Here is a 21569-nt window from a genome sequence, read left to right on the forward strand (position 1 = left end):
TTCAGTGTACTTAGTAGGGATTATTAGCGCCAGCAAGAATGTTAATGCATGTGTGTGTGTTTATGTGTGTTTCTTTGCTCGTCTGCACATCCGTGTTATGTACAGAAACAGGGCTTTATTCACTTGTGAGAGACTAATCGAGAATTGTTGGGCTCCTGTATTTGCTCAACTTCATTGATATGTAAACACGGGGGGGTAATCAAAGAGACTTATTTCTCCCCTCGTTCTTCTCTCTTAATACTAGTGGCTATCAAAGGCGCGCCCATCGTGAGCCGCTCAAAAGGAAGCGAGCGCTCTGATGTATGCTGCATGTCTGTGCTGAGGTGAAAGGCATGGGTGAGCGGCCGTGGGTCGTGGGAGGAGGCGTTGCGCGGGGCAGCCAGCCGGACGCACTCGGGGCCGGGCGCTGGTGAGACGCGTGGCACCGGCACCGTCTCCTGGCCACGGAAAGGCTGGAGGAGGCGGGTGCGAGCGGCGGAGCCGAGGGAGGCCGAGCAAGAGGATCAGCTTTCACATGCTCCTTTGAAGCAAATCTTTCAGGAGTGTTTTGTCTGAAGTGTGTAAATATGCACGTTCGCGGCGCCTCTCATCTCCCCTGTCGCTCAGCTCCCGCTGTCTGACATCACGTCTCTCGGCAGAGATTCCTAGTAAAACGCATGTCAGACAAATTCGGATTCTTCCTGTCGCTCGGAACGTGTCGCTCCTTATGATGAGGCTGTGTGCCTTCCTACCTTTTCTGAGTGTTACCCCAGCACTCCTCGGGGGTTCAGGGGTGCGGTTCCAATGCAACAATAAAGGCCAACTTACCCTCTCAGGTGGCCTTGTTCCCACTCCCTTAACTTTGACTGAATAGACATGTCTGAATTATTGACTATTGGTAATTGCATTTTCTACGGTTCGGTGCCCTGAAGGGCGACAAACACGCGTTACCATGGTGTCATTGTGATCCTCAGGCCACTTGGTAACTGCTTCTTTTGAGGCGCCACTTAATGAGCGTTACCCTCATTTTGTGTGTATACTTACTAGCAATAAGCTACGCTGTCAGAGAAAATTAATTGTATTTGTGTCTACTACACTGGTTTTATTTCTTTCACTTACTTACCGCCTTTACTTTTTTCAACAGTAAATGTAATTGTTATTAAAAATAGCACAAAATGATCTAAGAGCCTGTCAGTTGTCTTGTTTTATATTATACTATATTTTAATTTCCATTTATTCCACAATGCAGTTAAGCCCTTTTTGACATACTGCGCACTGTAGTTAACAGTGAGAGATGATGTTATGTAAATGTACATTAAATAAAATTCCCATTGGAAATGATTACCCGAATACCCTTTTGGGCATTATTACCATTGTTGTTGTTATTGTTGTTAATGTATTCAGGCATTTAATTATCATGTTAATGTAATACTTCTGTGCTCTTTCGTCAACATGGTGCACATAAATGAATGCAATACTCTAGTTTTTCTACAGATAGCATGCGTCAGCTCGTGGTATTTAAATTGATATTTTCCAAACTTCGGTCACTTACATAAGGATGTCAGATGCCTGAAACAGTCTGTTAACTGAGAGAGCTTGTTGTGTTATAGGAACAACAACAACACAGCTGATAGAAAGAATTGAAGGTGTGATGTACATCAACCAGTGTGCTCTCAAACAGGTACCAGTTGCTGGGGGAAAAATAATTCATTTTAATTTCTGATTAAAATTAGTGTAGCACATAGTTCCACTGTCCATGGTGAGAGAGCTGGGCATCATGTGACCTGTATGCTCAGTGTTACTTTCTTTGCTCTGAGTGGCTCGGTGGTGCAGCCCGCCCTCTACCCCGTGGCCCTGTGCCCCTGTGCCCCTGTGCCCCTGTGCCCCTGTGACCCTCTGCCTTGTAGTGCTCCTTGTTTACACGTGGCGGCTGAGGCTGAGACTGGGCTCGTTGAACGCCGTGTTTAACCATGCCGCCTTCCTCAGGTCCCGCAAATCTGCGCAGGTCAACATCAGCCTTTATTTGCCCCCGGCTAACGGGAGGCCTCTGCCCCCCGGGCCCTTCTGTCGTGTGTCACGAGGCCTGGGGAAGTCGCTGTGTGTTGGCCCTCGCTGCAGTCTGGTGCGGTGCGGCGCAGTGTGGCTCTGCATATGTGGAACGAGTGCTCTTTCATAGCCCTGTCCCTGCGAGTCTCTCTCTCTGTCCCACAGCAGACGCCCCCTGTGTCTCCAGCTCGTCTGATACGATCGATAAAAAAACAGTTTCCACTTATGAGGCAGATTAAAAACACAGTTCAGGGCAATAGCACATTTTCTTTTTGGAATTGATATATATATTTCCAAAGCTGCATTTCGATGGGTCAACATCAGTTGTTTACTTTTCTCGCCAGAAAACAACATAACATTTCACACATTTATCCAGCTTGATGTTTTTATTGAAGCGATTCAAATTAAATGCATTGTTCAAAGGCACTGCAGCTCGTCCCGGGACTTGAGCCAACGGTTTTTGGGTAACATCTGTGTCCTTAACCGTTGCGCGTCCTTATGTCCAGGAGAAGCTCCTTGGCTCAGCTCTGAGTGCTCAGACACATTATGACGACCTAAGAGCCGAGTGATGATTTGCGATTTGCACTGTAGCCCCGCAGCATGCGACACGACCTTCATCTCCAGGATCTCATCTCTGCGTCTCTCTTCTTCTGCTCTCCTCTCAAAGAAGGGTCAAACTTTAAAGTCAACTTTACTGTCATTCCTCTTGGCCATTGAAATACACATAGGTACAGGGGAACGAAATGTCACTTATTTTCGGACCTCCGTGCCACACAGGACATCTGGTACACAACAAGTGCAGACACAGGACAGTGCAGCACACAGCTCAGAGTCTGGCAATATATAATATATACACAATTACAGAATATACAGAATATGCACAGGCATTTTAAATAATACTGAAAATATTTACATGTGATGTGCAGCACTAAGAAACTACACAGGACAAGTGGGTTAGGTTTATGCAAATGTAAGAGAGACGCGAGTGGACAAAGGCCGTGCTGTCGGACACCTAGGGCTCCTCAGAGTAAAGCCCACTGCGCAGTAACTCAGCTGTATTTTCCCTCGCTGTTTGCATTCTATAAATTGCAAATCTGTGTAATTGATACCCCAGTTTTGAGTGAGAGTGCTAAATAAAAAACTAAAGAAAAACTAACAGGAAAATACAGAAGTAAGGATGTAACTGTAAAAGAGTCCAGGGTGAGAAGAGAGACAAGTGGCGGGGGAGAAAATGAAGAAGGAACAAGTGCACTTCATAGAAAAAATTAACTTGTGTTTTCCTCTAGTTGTCTAGACATTTATGAACAAAATTGTTCCACAATTAAACTGCATCTTTTGACCTCGTCTCCGAGAAGCTTCTTAATGAGCTTTCATTTGGACAAACATGGTAAAAAGTACTTTGAGGTACACTTTACATATCTACGTTTTTATTTTCATATTAGATGCAAAGTAGGCGTGTGCTGGTGGACGAGATGTAGGAAGAGCTTGAGCATTGCCACAGTGCCACAATCCCACAACGCCACGGTACAATCCCAATCCCACAATGCGTGTCCTGGTCCGGGCCCAACTGCAGGACGGCGTACAAGCTGCGTGCTCCACTCTGCCTCCGGCAGCAGCTGCACTTTTTGGAGAAGGCGTGTTTACAGCCGTACATTTATTCTGATATTTGCGCCGGAGAACAGCGTCTTCTCCGAGAGATTAATTCTCGCTCTGTCAGGGGCTTTCCTACCTCCAACTTTCATCTATTTACTCACAGCAATTAACACTTCATTAAGAGATCTCTTTAATCGTTTTCTCTTTCAATTCAAACACCTTTGCAAGTGCCTCTCGTGGATTGTACTCGCATTGTTCTGGGAGCGAATTAATGACTGACCATTTATATTTTTCATTACTTTTTATTATTGCATGTAAATGGAGTTTTCCACGATCCCCCCGCTCCCTCCTTCTTTTTAATCCGAGGTCGTTTCATAAATATGTAAAGACATATGTCTCCATGTTTTCTCCCTGCTCACGGTTGCTTCTCCTCCCAGAGAGACGGAGTTCCGCTGCACGCTGAACCTAATGCGATTTAGCGCTGCTGAGAATAAACCTCTTCAGCTGGACACGAATGCTTGTTAAGGATTACGATGAATTCTGTAGGTAAACGCCGGTTTGAGGGCCGAAGCGGTGCGTTTTGGAGCCCACCCCACCCCCTTCGCCAGCTGAGCTCACGGAGACAGTGTTAATTATGGATAACTGCTGCGTTCTGCTGCTGCTCCTCACACAAAGACAAAGAGGCACCCAAAACGAGTGTTTGCTTTCTTCGCGCAACCTTCCTCCTCCTCCAATCAATTTGTTTGACGGACGATGTACATGTATCGAAGCGGAGCTGCCCCAAGTCAGTGGCCAGCAGCACATGAAGACACATCCAGATGTCTTGTCACCAAGGAGACTCGGGCTGATAAATAGCAGTTGTGCAGAAGCTCCAGAGAGCAGCCTCCTTGGGGGGTTTGGTGGGGATGGAGGTGGGGGAGGGGGTACATCTGCGTGGAGTTGGCAGACGGGGAGCCGGGGGCCGGAGGGGTGTCTGGCACAGCTCGGGAGGACACGGGGGCATGGGAGACGCCCCGCAGAAGCCTAAAAAGACGCTGCCATTCGCAGTCACCCTCCATCATCGGCTAACCTTCAGCAAGGAGAGGAGCGCCCGGGAACAGATGTCGGCCGTCCGAGAGAATAGCGGCGCACCTCGTCCGCACAAACCCTTACCGTGGCATGGCACGGTGATCCACGAGGAAGCGTGAACAGCGTCCCAGAGAGGTCCGTAGCGTTAATCGTACGAACTCACTTATGTCTGTGATGAAGGGTTGGCTTTTCAGACACCAGCAAGGCAGTGTGGTCTTTTTTATTTTCATCTCATATTTTGTCTTTTTTTTTCTTAGAGGCCAGGTAATGGAGGTTAAATAAACAGAAAAAAGTAAGAGTGTACGAGGCTGACACGGGAAACTGTGGCTACCATATTTGTCATTAGTGTGAATTTGCATGTACCTTGTTGAGCGCAGGGGCCGCGGGGAGTTTGGCCAAAAGCACAGCTGTACTGCCTGCTGCACTGATTGCCTCGCCTTCCTCGCCCTCATTTATCTTCATTTCTTCCCAATTACACCAAATTAGCAATAGTCTCAGTTGCATTACCAACTTAATCCCCGTTTTTTTGCGGGCGGCATTATGCGGTGGCAGATGATTCCTTGGCGGGAGTCAGGGTAAACAGCCATGAAAATGCCACCCTGGCAGATGGCGAGGCCCACAAGAAATATGACAAACACAGCGCCAGTGTGCCGCCCGCCGCCCGCCACAAGCTGTCAGCACGCTCCCCGATACCTTGGTGTGTGTGTGTGTGTGTGTGTGTGTGTGTGTGTGTGTGCGCGTGCGTGCGCGTGTGCGTGTGCGCACACTTGTACTGTATGTGTGCGTGTCTTTCACTGTGGGCTCCCTTTCAAATGTTTCCATCGCAAATGTGTTGTGATAAAACCAGGGGCATGGATGGTCATCCTCAAAGCCTGTGTCACACTAATGGCTCCAAGTACAAGAAACACACACACACACACACACACACACACACACACACGCACACACACGCACGTAGCGCCTGCATACACAGAACGGCTGCGAGCTTCGTGAGGAGTACCGCTTTGCAATGAACGGCTCATGTGCACTGCTGCTGCCAGAACAGTCTGTATCTGTGTTGCTCTGACGGCACTTTAAATAAGGAAGGTGACGTGTCTCTCCAGTTCAAAGGAGAAGGATCGCTGTCCACTCTCCATATCTGTGCTTCATCACCCTACTCACTCAGAGTGCAAGCCGACCGCAAATACAATTGGAAAGACTTTTGAATGAGCGAATGCTGAGGTCTTCAGAGTGCAGCACTGACACGGCCTTGTTGCTCTCGAACTGAACATGCGTGGGTAGCATCCTGTCTGTCTGCGCTCGGTGCGCCCCTTTCCGTAAACAAGTGCAACTAAACAGTTTAGGACTATTTCCCCACACGCTAATGTGAGCTCAGCCATGATCACCTGCGCTTATGACTCAGGAGGACTTTAATCTGTGCGAGTGTGTGCGTAGCAGAGCCGTACAACAGCATTCCCTTGTGGTCCCAGACAGTGTGTTCAGCGGGATCCTCCAAACTCTGTCCAACTGCAGAGGAACATGAGAGACACTTTAGGTCATGAAGATCCATTTTCCCTTTTTAAGGCAGCACACATTCGATGACGTGACTTTTCTTCTTCAACTTACACCTTTTTTACACTGTTAGGAAATTATAGCAATGAGGTGCTAAAACATACCGTTGGTACGACCCGGTCTTCGTACTGTTTCCACCGAGTACCACAGCAGTAGTACAATTGAACCCCGGACCTCAGGCTCGCCAGCCGAGAGCCTTAACTGCTGTACTACATATTGCCTCTGATGAAATTCTTCCTCTTGTCTTGTCAAGTAACTGTACTGCGTTTAAGGTCCTCATCTTGTATCCAGAAGGTTACTCATTCAAGCTCCGTGAGGATCCTTGCTGTTTAACCTTTGTACAAGTCAGTTATTCGGCTGGTGGTGCAGCTGTTAGTGCTTTTCCTTTGTAATCTGAAGGAATCCTTTTCTGTTCTAGTACCCTTGATCGAGCTAAATACCCTGGATTGATGCAGTAAAAATACCCTGCTGTATAAATGGGTAAATCATTATAAAGGCACTTATCTGATGTTCTAAAGATTCACCTTGGGCAACAGCATTAGCTAAATAAAGTAATAATAATTATTCTACATTACTTATGTAAAATGTCTGCCTTTCTAAGTGGGGGGAACTTTAAATATTTGGCATGGTTTTAGTTGCTGTAGTAATAGCTCATGTGGCACCTGCTGAGCAACAGCAGAAGCAATAGTGTTTACAGCAATAATAATACAGCAGTAATACTACTGCTGCTAATAATAATAATAATAATAATAATAATAATAATAATAATAAGAAGAAGAAATTATATTAGCTCACCTTCACCAGCAGTCATAAGAACAAAATTTCCAGTGCTAAAATTTACCGTCCCACTTGTTGCCTTTGGCTTACTGGCATCATCCATACTTATTTGGTGGTTTTGCAGTATTGACAGGTAAATGTTGACCTCCTACCCCTGATGTCTCTGTAGATACAAATCAATAGCATACAAGGCCTAGGCCATTGAGGGGTGAGGCTGGGGGTGCGGCAGAGCTGGTCAGGGTGCTATAGATGGGGGACGGATGAACAGCTGGCTATCGATCACAATGAAATATGCGGTGGAGCGAACGGAGCCACACCGATCATCAGCATGGAGCGCGTTAGTTCGTTGAAAGGACCCTTATCAATAACCCCCTGTCAGTCCGGAGGAGTGTGTGCGTTACTGTAGCGCATCTGCGTTGGTTGTCCTTATAGGGCAGCGGCTCGGCAAATGTCACTGGGAGCGACGGTGCGCTTTCGTGGACTCGAACTGTGACGAGCATTTTTTGTGGGACGCGACCCGGGGATCCGTGCTGTGGAAGGTGGCCTTCAGAAGGGGAACAGCACGCGATGCACCGAGGTTCTTCCGGAGGCGCACTTAACGCTGCTTCATCTTCTGCTTCCTCACGTGACATGTGCGTTACTAAGTTATTGCTTTGAGAAGCACCAGTCCCAGCATTGCTGTTGCTGCTACAGTGAGCTTTCACAGATGCGCTTGCGTTCAGTGCCGCAATAACGAAGACGCACAAACGTATCTTTGGGGCACAATTACGGGTTTGCAGCCCAACCTTGTCTTATGTAAGTACATTTGGATTAATACCCCAGATTGTTAGCACTCAGCTGCTCCCTCCACTAGAAAAAGGTCGCCTGAGATGAAAGTGAGGTGTACGGAGCGTGGGGGAGCGGGGGGACGGGTGGGTGGGCGCATGGCGGGGCCTGTGACATGGACTCGAGTCTGTGCTGTAATTAGGTCTGGGTCTTTAAAGAAGCTTGTTAACCAGGTCTGTCAGTGTGTGGTTAAGGGGGGGAGCCGTGATGGACACATTTTGAAAGCATGACTGACGGATGGACAGGTCGGGGAATCGCTGTATTAATGGCAGCTCACTCTCTCCACACTGGCGGAGTCGCGGGCTAATTACGTTGGCAGCGGGCGCTGGCGGAGCTGCTGGAAAAGACCCAAATGGGCCATCAGCACCGGCGCTGGAGTTTTTAACACTCCACTCCCCCTGATTTACTGCTGCTGCACGCACGGGATCCGGCGACGGAGGTCAAACAGTTGAATTATTGGACTGTCGGTGTATTAAAACCCTGAAAAGATGCTTCTTTCTTTTTTGCGGGCCACTTCACACACTCTTAAATGCTGCTTTAAGAAGAGCTCAGAAGCAGCTGGGCAAGTAACGCTGTAGCGCCAGGGCCGGGAGTGCCTTTCTGCCGGCCCTCGTGCCCAGCGTTCATGGCTCCTTTCTTCCTACCGCCGCGTGCCTCCTCGCTTTACCTCCAGTTTTGTACTTCAGTACCTCTTTTTGCACCCCGAGAAAAGACCACCGAGACTCTATTCAGTTTGCAGCTCTCCTCCCGTGCTGGCTTTGTCGCTCTCCCAGTCGCTGCGATGTCGCTTCCTGCGGCGAAACCGGCGGAGTGACGGCAGCTCCATAAAAACAAAGTGACCCGACCTGCAGCTGAGAGCTGAGCGCTGACCTCACACCACGAGTGTCCACCCTCCTGCCCAGGCCAGGTTGCGTGCCTCACTCCCGTTGACACCTTTTACCTGGGGGTAAGGAGTAGGGTGTTCTCTCGCCACCTGGGAGGGAATGCCAGAGAGTTTGTACCGTAAGTGTAGAAATGCAAAGAGGAAATGAAATCACGTCTCAGCTGAACGTGGACTAAGAGCATAAATAATGAGCTCATTTCTGTTCTCTTCTGTTCACCTTCAGTGGAAGGAAACCCTAAAATAAGTTTGCAGCTTTGAGCTTTGCATTCGCGTCGCAAAATGACACTCATAAAGTGCACTTTAGCATGAGAGCGCACACACAGATCATGGTATTTTACAGGTTTAGCTGTACTGTTTGCTCAGGGCTCCCATTTAGCCCAAGTTACCCCTCAAACAGTGGCGTTCGCTCTGGAGCGGGGGGGGTTGGCGCAGTGACATTATGGTGGAACCTCCACCCCCAGCCTGCAGTAGACTCTGAGTAACTACACAGTGGTGTTGCAGCGCTCAGCGACAGAGAGGCCCACATGTTCGTGTCAGAGTGTCTTCACTCCTCGCTCTCATTTTCTTCCCTTCCTCATGTCACCCTGGAGCTTGTGCGGCGACTCCTGATGTGTTCCGATCATAACTCTCGATGACTTAAACTCGGAAGCATCTCAGAGCTCTGTGTCCCCCCCCCCCGACCCAGGCCCAGATCTGGCTCTCAGCAGCCTCGAACCCCGACCCGTTCTGTCGCATGGTGCACGCAGCAGCGCAGGCAGGCCTCAGGTGTTCCATTCAGCCATTAGTTTAACTCTGTTTTTTTGTCTCATTGAAATTGCTCCCCGATGTAATGGTGGGATCCTACAGAGGAAGAATTTAATTCACATTATTATTAAAAGAATCACTCACAGCAATCTGTTGCAAAAACACCATCTGTTATTTCACTCAAAGGACTTCAGTTGCTTATTAAGCAGAATTATACAATGATTTTGATTCCTCTGTTTTTTCCTTGCGATTCTGCTTAACTCTTTTTATGGCCCCTCACAACAGGGCTTTCATTGCATTTCATTTTATTGATTTATTTATGTATGAGACACTCAACCCTGAGCCTTATTGACTGAAATGGGCTTAGAGATTAACCCATGCATTCCCAGCTCGGCGGACTGGCTGCCGCATATTGCTGTAGTGCTGTGCTGCTGACACAGGCTGGCTGGTGGTAACTGCGGCAGCCTGCTGTGCCACTGTGGGTGGGCACTGCACCCTGTAGGGCTGCCCTGTTCTGCCCTGTGCTGCGGTCAACCAGCGCTGTAGCATTCAGATATGCTATGGGGTGGAGTTCTCCTCCCACGCTAACCTGTGCGGCCTTGTGTTGCCTTTGCTTGGCACTGCGCCTTACAGAGCTGCCCTGCACCGCTCTCTCGGCCTCCCTTGGCACCATCACTGTAGCGCTGCCACGCGCTGCCCTTGCTTGGCACTGCGGCATTTCTGATGGGCTGTGGGGCAGAGCCGCCCTCCCGCAATGCCCCGTGCTCTCTGTCTCTCTCTCAGCCAACACGAGCCTCTGTGTCTCCCTGTGTCCCTAGGTGGCAGCGAATCCTCCTGGGATAAGGAGAAGCTGCAGTCCCCCCCCTCCGGCACCGCCCAGCACGGCTTGAGCCACGGCGGCCTGTCGGGCCAGCACGGCTTGTCCGGTGCCCACCTGAGCTCGCTGCAGCAGAACCACCTGCTGGCCAGCCGTGAGTCCAGTGAGCTCCTCCTCACTCAGCGCCAAAGCACTGCACCCCCACGCACTGCCCTGCTCCCTTACCCAGTCATCATCTGCCCCCCGCTGACCATCTCCATTCCTTGGTCGTCTCATGGTGACATTTGCCCCATCCCTAGTAGATCCTCGTAGTTTGTGGGTAAGGCGGGACTAGGAGTTCAGGGTACGAGAAGAACCGTAGCAGAGTCAGTAGCTGCAGCCACCAGTGACACTGCCCCTCCCAGGAAAGGAAGAGCCAGAGCCAGTGTTTCGGGGCAGGGGCATTGAGGGTGTCAGCACCAGCAGGTTCATCTCAGATATAGTCCACCTCTTTCCAGCGATGTGTACAGTCTTCCAGTATGTAAAGTGATATATGATGTTTACATGTTAGTGGCAATGAAATGGAACATTAAAAGCCAGCTGGAATCTCTCTGCAGGGCTGGACCTCCCATTTATGATGATGCCCCACCCCCTCCTTCCTGTTAGTCTCCCTCCTGCATCAGTTGCCATGGCAATGAACCAGATGAACCACCTGAACACGATTGCAAACATGGCCGCTGCTGCTCAGATGCACAGCCCCCTGTCCCGAGCTGGAGCCTCCGTCATCAAGGTAAGACAGCGGGCTTGCCGCCAGACAGCACCACACACTGTAGCCATTGTCTGCTGTGTGCTAACCAGCAAACAGCTTGTTATCCAGGACCTTCTTCCTGTTCCAGAGAGGCAACCGAAGCGCATGACTGTACACAAAAGGCCTTATTTCTTTTTTGTACTGGTGCAGGCCTGTATCTACACTGTGTGTTCCCTACCTCTGGAAACCAGCTGCTGTTGAGCACACACTTTGCAGAGAGCTTTGTCATTAGCAGAAATCATGTCTGATTGCTGCCTCCTTCGTGGAGTGTGAAGCACTCAGGGGTTCTTTCAATGTGTACCCAGCTATTACTCCAGAGGGCTTATTTCTACATTAGTACACCGTCCGCGTGGAATTTCTGTAGGGACACGCAACCGCGATGACATGAAGAGCCACGTCTCTCCCGCCAAATATTTCTTCACTGATGTTCCTTAATTCTTCCCAATTGGCTCCCAGCAAGAGAATTCTGGGTAAACTTCACGAAGGGAGTGCAGGCAGATTGAGATGGGAGGTGTACGTTACAGGGAGCAGCTTAGTGCACAATGCACATGAGTGTGTGCCTGGGGCGGAATCCACAAGCAGTGTGCTCGCTCTCACTTCCCATTCACATTCGTGGGGTGGGGGTTCTGTGGGGGGGGGTTGATGATTGACTGCCGGCTCGCAACGAGCTATCTCAGGGAAGCGGAGCAGCATTCCGCTCAATACAGCGTGACAAATACGCTGCTTTGCCCGCCACTTCCCTCTCTGATTTGCATTACTGCTTCAGTTTTCACAGCCACTGCTCCACTGCTGCCCTGCTGCCCCACCCTAGCAAAGGCGTTTACCTTGAATCAGCCTGCGTTCAAGTCCAGCACCTGATTGTCTGCACAACCCCTGCGCAGCTTTGACAAATGTCGGGGTATTTTTAGAGATCGCGCATGAATGTTGGGGGGGGTATTTTTAGCGAGCGCACTGGGCTGCGTGGCACAGATCTGCTCTATTTAAACAGTGACACCCGGTCCGCAGATGGCAGAGGGGGTGCAGCGTCTGGTACTGTGTACACTCCCAGCATCTCCCTCTCCCTTCCTCCTGCCTTGTCCTGTTTGCTCTACCCTGCAAAGACATCCGAGCAGAAAGCAGCAGTGGGGTGGGAAGGGGGGGGGCACCACCGTGTCAGCAGGGCCGGCACCACCTTGACTTGTCTCACCCGGGCCTACAGAACAATTCTTTAGGACTCTGGGGCTGCCATGGCTATTTCTGGGACTCTTTTTTCCAAATTAAGGAAATAACACTGTTAGAGCATCATTCAGCACATTTGTGTGTATTTATTGTCCGAATTCATTTTCCCTTTTTGTTACCTAATCCACACGTACCGATTTGCAGCAGTTTCAGAACATGTGAATGAGTCGTGGACAGAAAAACGGAGCAGAGCCAGTTATGAGTCAAATATGAGCTATGTGCCCTGATTTCAGGCTTTTGGCATAGTATTATGTAGGCTGATGGTTCTCTGGGTCTCCCCACCTTCTCAGGAGTGTGTCCAGGATAGCCCCTCCCCTGCACCATCCTTGGAGGAGCCCCCACGCCCTGGGTCCCAGCCCTCCTCGCACCCCAGCAGCAGCGCCTCAAGCTCACCAGCACCACATCAACAAACCCCAGACCGCCTGGGTGAGATGATGCCCTTCTTCCCCCTCGAGGCATCTGTATCCTATCATCTTTGCCCTCATCCTTCCCCTGGCCGTAATTCTACGCTTTGTTTGGTGACTCGCAAATTACTCGTGCAAAGAAGAGCAATAAGAGTGCCTATGTACATTGAAGTTACTCATTAGAATGTTTCTCTTTGGCTGTGTGGTGCGCTAACAGTTTGCCTGTGTGTCCCTTGGACCCGTTGCTTGATTCAGCTCTTTGTCTCTGCAGTTCTGAACCCTCCTGATGGAGAGCTTGGGGATCGAGAGGCTGGACTCAACATGAAGAAGATGTTGAAGGAAAAAGGTATTTCACTGGGACATTGCCATCTTTAATTGTATGCGTCCTGGTTTTGGGTGGAACGCCACCAGTGCCATATGACAGTATGCCATAATACAATGACATACACGACATACACACTGAGTGTGTCACCGAGGTTTGTGAGAGTAGCATTGTTCGGTGCAAAAATAATGAACAAGGGAGAATTACAGGAGGTCAGAGTTCACTTGTGGTCTTATAAACTTCCACTGGAGCACATTACCGGTTTCAGTAAACCATAGTGTGTAAATGATGCAACGCATTTGGACCAGTACGAATGGCACACTGTTACACATTTTGCCCACCTAGGCGCTCGCACTAAGCCCATGGCTCTCTTGTGCTGGGAGAGCTTGTTAAGCTGAACGAGTGAGGGCGCACAGAAGGTTAAGCGAAAAATCTTCATGTGCTGCTGCTGCTGTTACGATGGGCATTAACCCTACCACAAAACCATAGAAAATGAGACCAAGGGCAAAATGGTGCTCACACTCAAACATGACAGTACAAACTGAGCCTTGAAGTTGTACCAGTTACAGCTAACACAAAGTGGGGAGTCCTATTTGGGTCAAAGTGAGGGTCAAGCTGCACACGGGAGAGAAGGAAGCAAGTGTGGGCTTAAGAAGGTGGTTAAAGACATGCTGCCCTCAGGGTGTGGAACGCCCTGCCCGCCACAGCAGTCCCTCACCAGCAGCATGCCACTGACAGCGGTCACAGTCATTGCTGTAATGTGGAGAAGTGTCTTCAGAGCCACACCATTAATCTGAATCAGAGTGTTTACCAGTGGCCCTCGACTCTGCGCTCCTTTTTATGCAACAAGTTCCCATTATTAGGGAGCGCGACGCAGTAACCCTTGCCCATCCATCACTGTCGGGGAGAATTAGGCTGGAGAGCGGCCCAGGTGGGCAGCAGGAGGCGAGGGGGGAGGTGCGCTGTGATCTGGACTCAACTCCTTCTCCTGCGGGATCGGGAGTTTGCCGGCCCACACTTACATGTGCTGTGCTGTGCTGTGTGAGAGCGAAAGTTTTGGAGAAGGACCAGCTGGTGTCTGGGTGCGTCTGACACAGAGAAATTCCTTGTGTGAGGTTTTTGACGCGTGTGCACATGTAGAGGCCAAATGTGTGCTGACGATGTTCAGTGTGCATGTGTTCGAGGAGACCGCGGAAATGTATCTCGAGGAGAGCCGATATCAACTAAATGAGCGATACCATTAATGTGCCATTGCATTCTAGAGGAAATGCGATACATAATCGATAGGATGTTTCCCCGCAAAATCCAAAACTGCTCATTATGGAAATTTACACCCCTAATTCGTCTCATTAGACTGCATCCTCATTGACTCTCCGTCAGCGTCACGGACGGTCCATCTTAATTAATGACTTAATTAGTGACTTAATTGAACATCTATGAAGTGCTTATTTATGAAGCTTGCAGTGAGGCAAAGACCGCTCTCAGCTGCAGGACAGTGTCTGTGCCCCCCCCACTGACATGGCCTCCCCGTCTCCCTGCCTCTGTGCCACTCTTCTTTGGCGTCTTCCTCGCCTCCTGCCTCTATCTCTGGATCGTCTTGCCTCTTTTCCTCTACTGTGGTGTGCGAGTCTCTGTCACCCTGCATCTGAGCCTTTCTGTCTCCACATCCCTGTCTCTGCGCTCCTCTGTTTCTGTGTATCTCTGCCTCTCTAAATCCCTCCCTGGATGGACATTGTTGCCTCCAGCTCTGTGCGGCTCCAGCTGTTGTCCCTGAGCTACTCTGCTGTGCTCCAATCAGCAAGGGTACCGTATGCGCTGTGTGCGCTCTGTGCGCTCTGTGCGCTCTGTGCGCTGTGTGCACCGTGTGCACCGTATGCACTGTCTGTCAGCGGTTGTGTGTTTCTCTAATGAAAATGCCTCTTTATTGAGCTCTTTCTTCACGGGAATGTCGGCTCTGCCACTGCAGGCCAAGGAGGAGGCAGGCGGCGGGTTAATGTACAGCACACGCTGTCGGGACAAGGCAAAGCAAAGATGCCCCCAGGCACTTTTAAAGAGATTCAATGTGCACCTGGTCTGCTACCATATTTTATTAATGCGTGGGGAAAATAATCCACTGCAAGACTCCCACTCCCCCACCCCCTTTTCTGCAGCATTCTGTTGTTCTTATTTAGGGGAAAGCAGGACTCTGGTTTTTCCAAAGGGCGCAGAAAGAAAGGCTGGCTTCATCAAATAGCTGTGGATGTAGGTCACTGACAGTGGGGCTCTGAAAAGAAAGCCGGACAGGCGGGAGGGGGGGGACGTATTCAAACTCGCTCTCGCAATCTTGCTTGCTTGCTCTTTGCACACTGGCTCTCTTTGTATAAACACACACAAGCATGGGCTGACACGGACATCCACACACGTAAGCACGCACCTTGGCATTCATGGCATACCCACACTCCGGACGCACATTAGCGGGGCAAACCGGACAAGAAAGACAAGGGGGAGAGAGAGCGAGCGCATGGCACATGAATGCACACCCCTCGACGGCATGTAAGGCGCACTCTCCCTAATGATGCCAGCGATGCCCACCGATCATTTAATGACCTAGATTCTGGAGTCCCCAGAAAGACAATTAGGTAAGCAGATTGCGGGAGCTGTGGGTGCAGCGCTTGGCTGATGAGGTTTGCGTACCTGAGCTGGATGTGTTGTGTGCGCTGGAGGACAGAGCTTCTGCTCTTGGTGTGTGCCATGTCTGTTTTCCATCGGTCCACTTTGACTCAGTCGCCTCCACTGCAAAAGGTCCCAATAGATCTGTTGTCTGAATCAAAGCGACACGGACGCAGCCCTTATTGACTCCCCCACCTACCCGGAGCTTCCCAAGACTTGCACTACAACCCTAAGCTATTGCTAATGAAATTTCTCTTCATAAAAATAAATAATACATCTACAATGAAATCAATCAATTTGACTATCTGCACAGCAGAGCCAAAAGCTACCTGGACTTTGCTGAAACAAAGGGTTCAATCTTTTAATAATGATTGCGCCTGGTTTGTTTACTGGGACAGGTCTGAGAGTGCACGGAAGACTGAGTCTGTATGATAAACAATGTGACACATCGGTACATAGTGATGAATGGGCCCCCTCTGGCAAGGAGCACCTTTTGTGCAGGAGTCCATTGAATGAACCCAACTTTCCCAGTCTATAAATCACAGCCTGCTGGTCAGTAAGTGGTGCGCGGTACGTTGCTGGAGGCAAGGTCCCCCCTTTCCACTGTGGCCCATGCGCACTGGATCCTGGCGATGGGGGGCCTGCGGGGGAAGGGGGACCCGCGCCTTTAATCTCCTCGCTCCGGATGGTTTCAGGTTCACTCATATGTGAACCATTTGGGAGAGCACTCACTGACTCTCTGGCTCTCCGGCTGACGGCCCCCTTTCCAGGCAGCGCAACGGGAAACAAAACCTCCTCGCAGAAAGGTATCAGCACAAAGCTTCCTATCAATTCCACGCTGAAGGGCTGAGTTGCACATCTTCTGTTAATTCCGCCAATTGTGCACAGAAGGGCTGTATTTCCACAGAGGGGCAGTCATTTGAGATAGTGCTTGGAAAAAGAAAAGGTTTTATGAGATAATGAAATATTCATGTTACCAAACAGGCACCTAATGTAAAATAAAAGTATTTCAGCTCTGTTCCTCGATCTGCTCTCTCTGTGTCCTTTGTACTCAAGGAAATGATATTGTGTGTCATGGTATTAGACAAGCTGGTAAAGAATGCCCTCTTGTGAGCTAACTGCAGGACATGATTTCTGTTTCTTTCATACTTCTTGTCCTTTTTGTGGTTTCAAGCAAAGTCTCGTTTGAGCCTCATTCCACGTCTCTTCAGCTTTGTGCAAGAGACTCTCTCAGATTCTCAAGGATGCTCCCGTTCCCCACCTCCGCTGCCCAAATACATACATTGGAGATCACTGTCCTGAACATGGCTCTTCTTCAGAGAGGGATGGCAGCAGGGTTTTCTAGCAGTCGGACCACACTGTTTTTTTTGCTTGGGTACGGTGGTTCAGTGAGGTTGAGTAGAGTTACTCTTTGACATACAGTGGAGTAGCTGATTGAGGCTGAGTATCATCTTGAGCTGGAGTTTGAGGTGGAGCACCCCAGCAAGGGAGAGTACCTTACTGGGGTACAACGGGGGGAACACACTGAGGTAAAGTCCCTTATTAAAGAAGAATAGCTCAAAGAGGTGCATTGTCTTAGTTAGGTAGAGTAACTCAGTGAAGAAGCAGAGTGTACCTCATTGAGGCAGAGTAACTCATTGGCAGGATAAGCTCAGAAGGAAGTGCTGGATGGTGGTGGCATCCATGTGAAAAATGACTGGGCTTGTTCCCATAGATGGGAACCTGTGGACTACATGATTCCCCAGCAGGAAGTCTGAGCTGTGGTTGTTGACAAGCAGGGCAGCAGATGGTTGACAGCTCACATGATGGAGAAGCACCACCATTGTACCCCTTAGCAAAACATTTCAGCTCTGTTGCTTCAAGTAAAATGGAAGACTGTATAAACAGGTAAGATTGTGACTTTGGCACAGAAGATCGATGGTCGAAAGAAGCAGACTCAAAGGCTGCTTTGGCCAGACATGCCACGTTATTTGAAGGTCCACGTTGCCATGGCAGCCACAGCCTGAGTTTCTTGCCTTTCCTCCAACTGGAAGTGGGAATGGCACCACCCCCTAGCAGACTGGTGACACTGCGGGCACACAGGAAGCAACAGTGCAGCTGTTATGGATAAATAAAGACTGGGCTGCGCACGTGTTAATGTAAACAGCAGTATTGTGCAGCCGGCGTACCGTCCTCCTTTTTCCACGCAATGTGCGTTATGGAAACAAGCTGTCTCTGCTGAATAATGCATTGACATCACAGTACTGCACCTACCACTCTACCTGCTGTAGGGCTCTATTCGCCCTGGCCCTTAGTGTTGTCCATGGAACAACAGCACTTTGATATTAGCACTGCACTTTGTTAAGCAGCAAGGACCTGAAAGAAGAGTGTTACTGGCTGGAGCCATTATTTAGTTCATCCTGTATGTGTTTTCATTTGTTGAAAAGTCTGACACATGTGATGGAGACTACATGGATTGTGGGTCTCATAACACAGTGCAGTACGAAGGGTCAGTGAACATACTTGGCATTCTTTGCTCCAGGCCCGACGGATCGCTATTAGCCCCTGTGTTGTCCCCTGTGACGATGGACAACGCTTTGGACACGTGCACAGAAGGCTTCCCGGGCGCAAGAAGGGAGTCTCAGTGAAATGCGGAAAGTCAAGCCACTCAGGCTTCTTACTCTAATTGCTGTGGCCAGTTTCCATAAAGCAGATATGAGGCATCTGGTTACAATCAATGTTTCCTTCTGCCATTATGAAATTAGCTGTGCGGAAATGATTTGAAATGGTCTGTAATGATTTCTGATAGAAATGTGCAGCATTGCTTCGGCCTTTGAGATAAGCGAGCTGGTAAATCAGTCAAAACAAATGCAAAGAGCCATTTCCGAAAAAAAAGGAAAGATAGAGGTTTGTTTTTCTTTCCCATTTTTTTCTTCTTGTTCCAAGCCAGGAATCTGTACTTTAACTGCAAGTGCTTGGCCAGGTTTCAGAACTGATAGCTTCTTAACTTTTTTGGCGAGGGACCACAGTTATTCTTAGCACACAGAGAAAATGAAGGAGCAGATATGCGATGTGAGCCTGGGTTTTTTTAAAGGACTCCATCCTCCATCCGTGTGCAAATCAAGGCTTGTTTGTTTATGAGAAATGCTCCCATGAATCCGCGGAAAAGGACAAATCCACACGGCTTTGAAAGCCCTTTTTGATCATTAAACTGATTGCTGTTCTAAGCGAGTTTGTGATGGTTTAATTAAACTGGAGCTCTCAGCTCTGCCCTGCAGCTTTAGAGCGGCCCTCGTAGGCAGCCGGGCCCTTTTGGCAGGTTGCGCTGCTCTCGCACAACGCTTTGCCTTTCTAAGTCTGCCGCACCCAGAATCAGCGCAGTGTTCCTATGGCTTTGCATTCCGCATCGGAAAGCGTATTAGCCGAAGGACACAGCCGGGGAGAGAGGACTGAAGGGGCTGGAGTCGGCGGGAAATCCAGGACAAAGTCATTAGCAAACCGTAGTGCGTCTTGTCTCAGAAAGGCAGGTGTCAAGATGAAGTGGGCCTGGTGTTCGTCCCCCAACCCCCACCCGCACCCCACCTGCAAGGGGAAGTGCGGTAGTGAACAGATAGGTTCGCATGGTGTTCAAGACCTCATCCTAGATGGGTTCTCCACCCAGTTCCCCTGCCACTGGCCCCTGGCCATCACTGGGCTCACTTGGTGTCCTGGCCGAGAGAGGACATGAATGGTGACATGTGGCCGGCAGTGCCAAGAAGTAGAGCTCAGCGCCCGCTGGGCTGGCTGACGGCACCCATTGGCAGTAAAACACACTGCTGCAGCAGAGTAGCAGAAGAACCTCCACTTGGTAGAACCTTCATTTTACCCCTTGTTATGAAGCATAATGACATGTATATATTTTATGCTGAGCGTGGAAATGGTGTCTTGGGCAAATGGAAAATAGGATATTCTCAGCAGTGATCCGAAACCAGACAAACGTGAAGAGTGTTGTAGGTAATGGTAAAAGCTCTGAAATTCAGCGAGACAAATGATCAAATTGTACATGTATTGAAAAAATTAAAAGATGGCAGGTCCAGGTTCGAACAGAAATTTTTTGTATTCTTAGAAGGGACTCTGGTGTGTAAATAGATGACAGTCTGCTAAGCAAATGGAGTATGTTCTTTAGGCAGTGTAGTGGGCCGAGCCATGAGCCAGTGGAGCAGGAGATGCTACCTGGGGCTCTGCACCATGCCTCCACTCAGGTTAAGTGGGAAAGTTCTGACCTAGTAAAGCGCATACTTAATATTCTACATATCACTGTTCAAAGGCTAATTGGGGAAAAACTCATTAAAGTTCATTTCATCTCCCCGAATATTCATCAGCTTCAGAGGTTGGGGTGTCAAGCAGGCAAAGCAACATGCTGAAATTGACTCTAATTAAAAAACATGCTTTGTTGCCTCTCTTCTTTTTTTATTTATTCATTTATTTCATCAGTTATTAATTAATATAGACCTCACCCATCTTAACTGGAACCACATGGAGTTAGAGAAAAGTCCACAAGTACCTACTGTCACTGAATGCTTTTATTTGTTCTTCCTGTTATTCCAGTGTTGTGTCTGTCGCTACTTGTTGTGTGTTTCCGTCACTGAGGCTGTCGCTTTTTCTTCAACAATCAATGTTGTTTGTATGTATATTTGTTTGTACAGGTGGTCCCCGACTTATGATGGAGTTACATTCCGATAAACCCATCGTAAGTTGAAAATATCGTAAATCAAAAATGCATTTAACACACCTAACCTACCGAACATCGTTGGTTGTCATCCTTATGATGGCCGATTGTGAAAGTCCAAGTTCACATGCAGTGGCCATTACGGGCTTGTCACCTTTGTCAAAGTGGCTTTATTGTCATTTTAGCCATATATAGCTGGTACAGTATACAGTGAAAGGAAAGAATGTTCCTCCAGGACCATGGTGCTACATAAAACAACACAAAGCTACTTACACAGGACTACATGAAGTGCACGTGTGCAAGACGTGTGCAAAACGGCACAAGACAGTACAGTAATTACTAAACAAGAAACAATAAACAAAGTAAAAAACAGAAGATATTACAATATAATAATAAATACTATAGGTATAAACATACTAATTAGAGTTTCTCTCAAGAGTAATTGCCTTTCTCTTCTTCTTCTCACCAGTAGCAGGAGACACATCTGGGCGTTTCATAGACATGATGGATGCACAAAACACAACGTAGATACAGGGGGTATCCAAAAAAATGCTAGAAACACAGAACACTGTAGATTATCGGTTGTATACGCTAGCCGCCGCGTGGCAGGCTGGGAGATGCGGATCGCTGTCGCTGCCCGGCTGCCCAACATCACAAGAGAGTATCGTACCACATATCGCTTGCCCAGGAAAAATTTCAGAATTCGAAGTACGGTTTGTACCGATCGTCTATCGCTAACGCACCATTGTTAAGTCGAGAAATTGTAAATCGAGGGGCATGTATGTACTGTGTGTATATATACAGTATCTGTCTGTCTCTCTGTCTGTCTGTCTGTGTACAGCTGGTAATGTAGCTGCTGCCTTTGGACCCAAAGGCTTCAGGTTTGAATCCCCCTCCAGCTGTGGTGCCCTTGAGCAAGGTACTTACCCTAAATTGCTGCAGTAAAATTACCCAGCTGTACAAATGGGTAAATAGTTGTCAGTTGCTTTGGAGAAAAGCATCAGCTCAGTGAATAAATGTCATGTATTTGTCTCTCTCTTCGCTTCTTTTACCCATGGAAACTTTGAGTGCTCCTGCTCAGTACTTCTATGGGATGAACTGGACTGAAAGCAAATGTTCTGCATCTCTCGGTGTGACTGTAGAAGAGCAAGAAAGACATAGAGGCTGATTTCCTGCTCAAACCTCTTTATTTATTGTTGGATATAAAAAAAATCACTTG

General features: G+C 48.8%; 1 protein-coding gene across 3 annotated transcripts in view; it reads left to right on the forward strand.

Annotated features, from left to right (window-relative positions):
- The window catches only part of dacha (dachshund a), a 122113-nt gene that overhangs the window by 85176 nt on the left and 15368 nt on the right, over positions 1 to 21569 (forward strand). Inside the window, exons 4-7 of one of the 3 annotated variants that reach the window (XM_018751995.2) lie at positions 10285 to 10446; positions 10880 to 11052; positions 12579 to 12714; positions 12964 to 13038. In XM_018751995.2, coding sequence (XP_018607511.1) covers positions 10285 to 10446; positions 10880 to 11052; positions 12579 to 12714; positions 12964 to 13038 — 546 coding nt within the window. The remainder of the gene's footprint in view (positions 1 to 10284; positions 10447 to 10879; positions 11053 to 12578; positions 12715 to 12963; positions 13039 to 21569) is intronic. The other 2 variants (XM_018751996.2, XM_018751997.2) reach the window with 2 other exon arrangements.

This window comes from Scleropages formosus, chromosome 4 (genome assembly GCF_900964775.1).
Source record: "Scleropages formosus chromosome 4, fSclFor1.1, whole genome shotgun sequence".
In the NCBI taxonomy this organism is placed as follows: Eukaryota; Metazoa; Chordata; class Actinopteri; order Osteoglossiformes; family Osteoglossidae; genus Scleropages; species Scleropages formosus.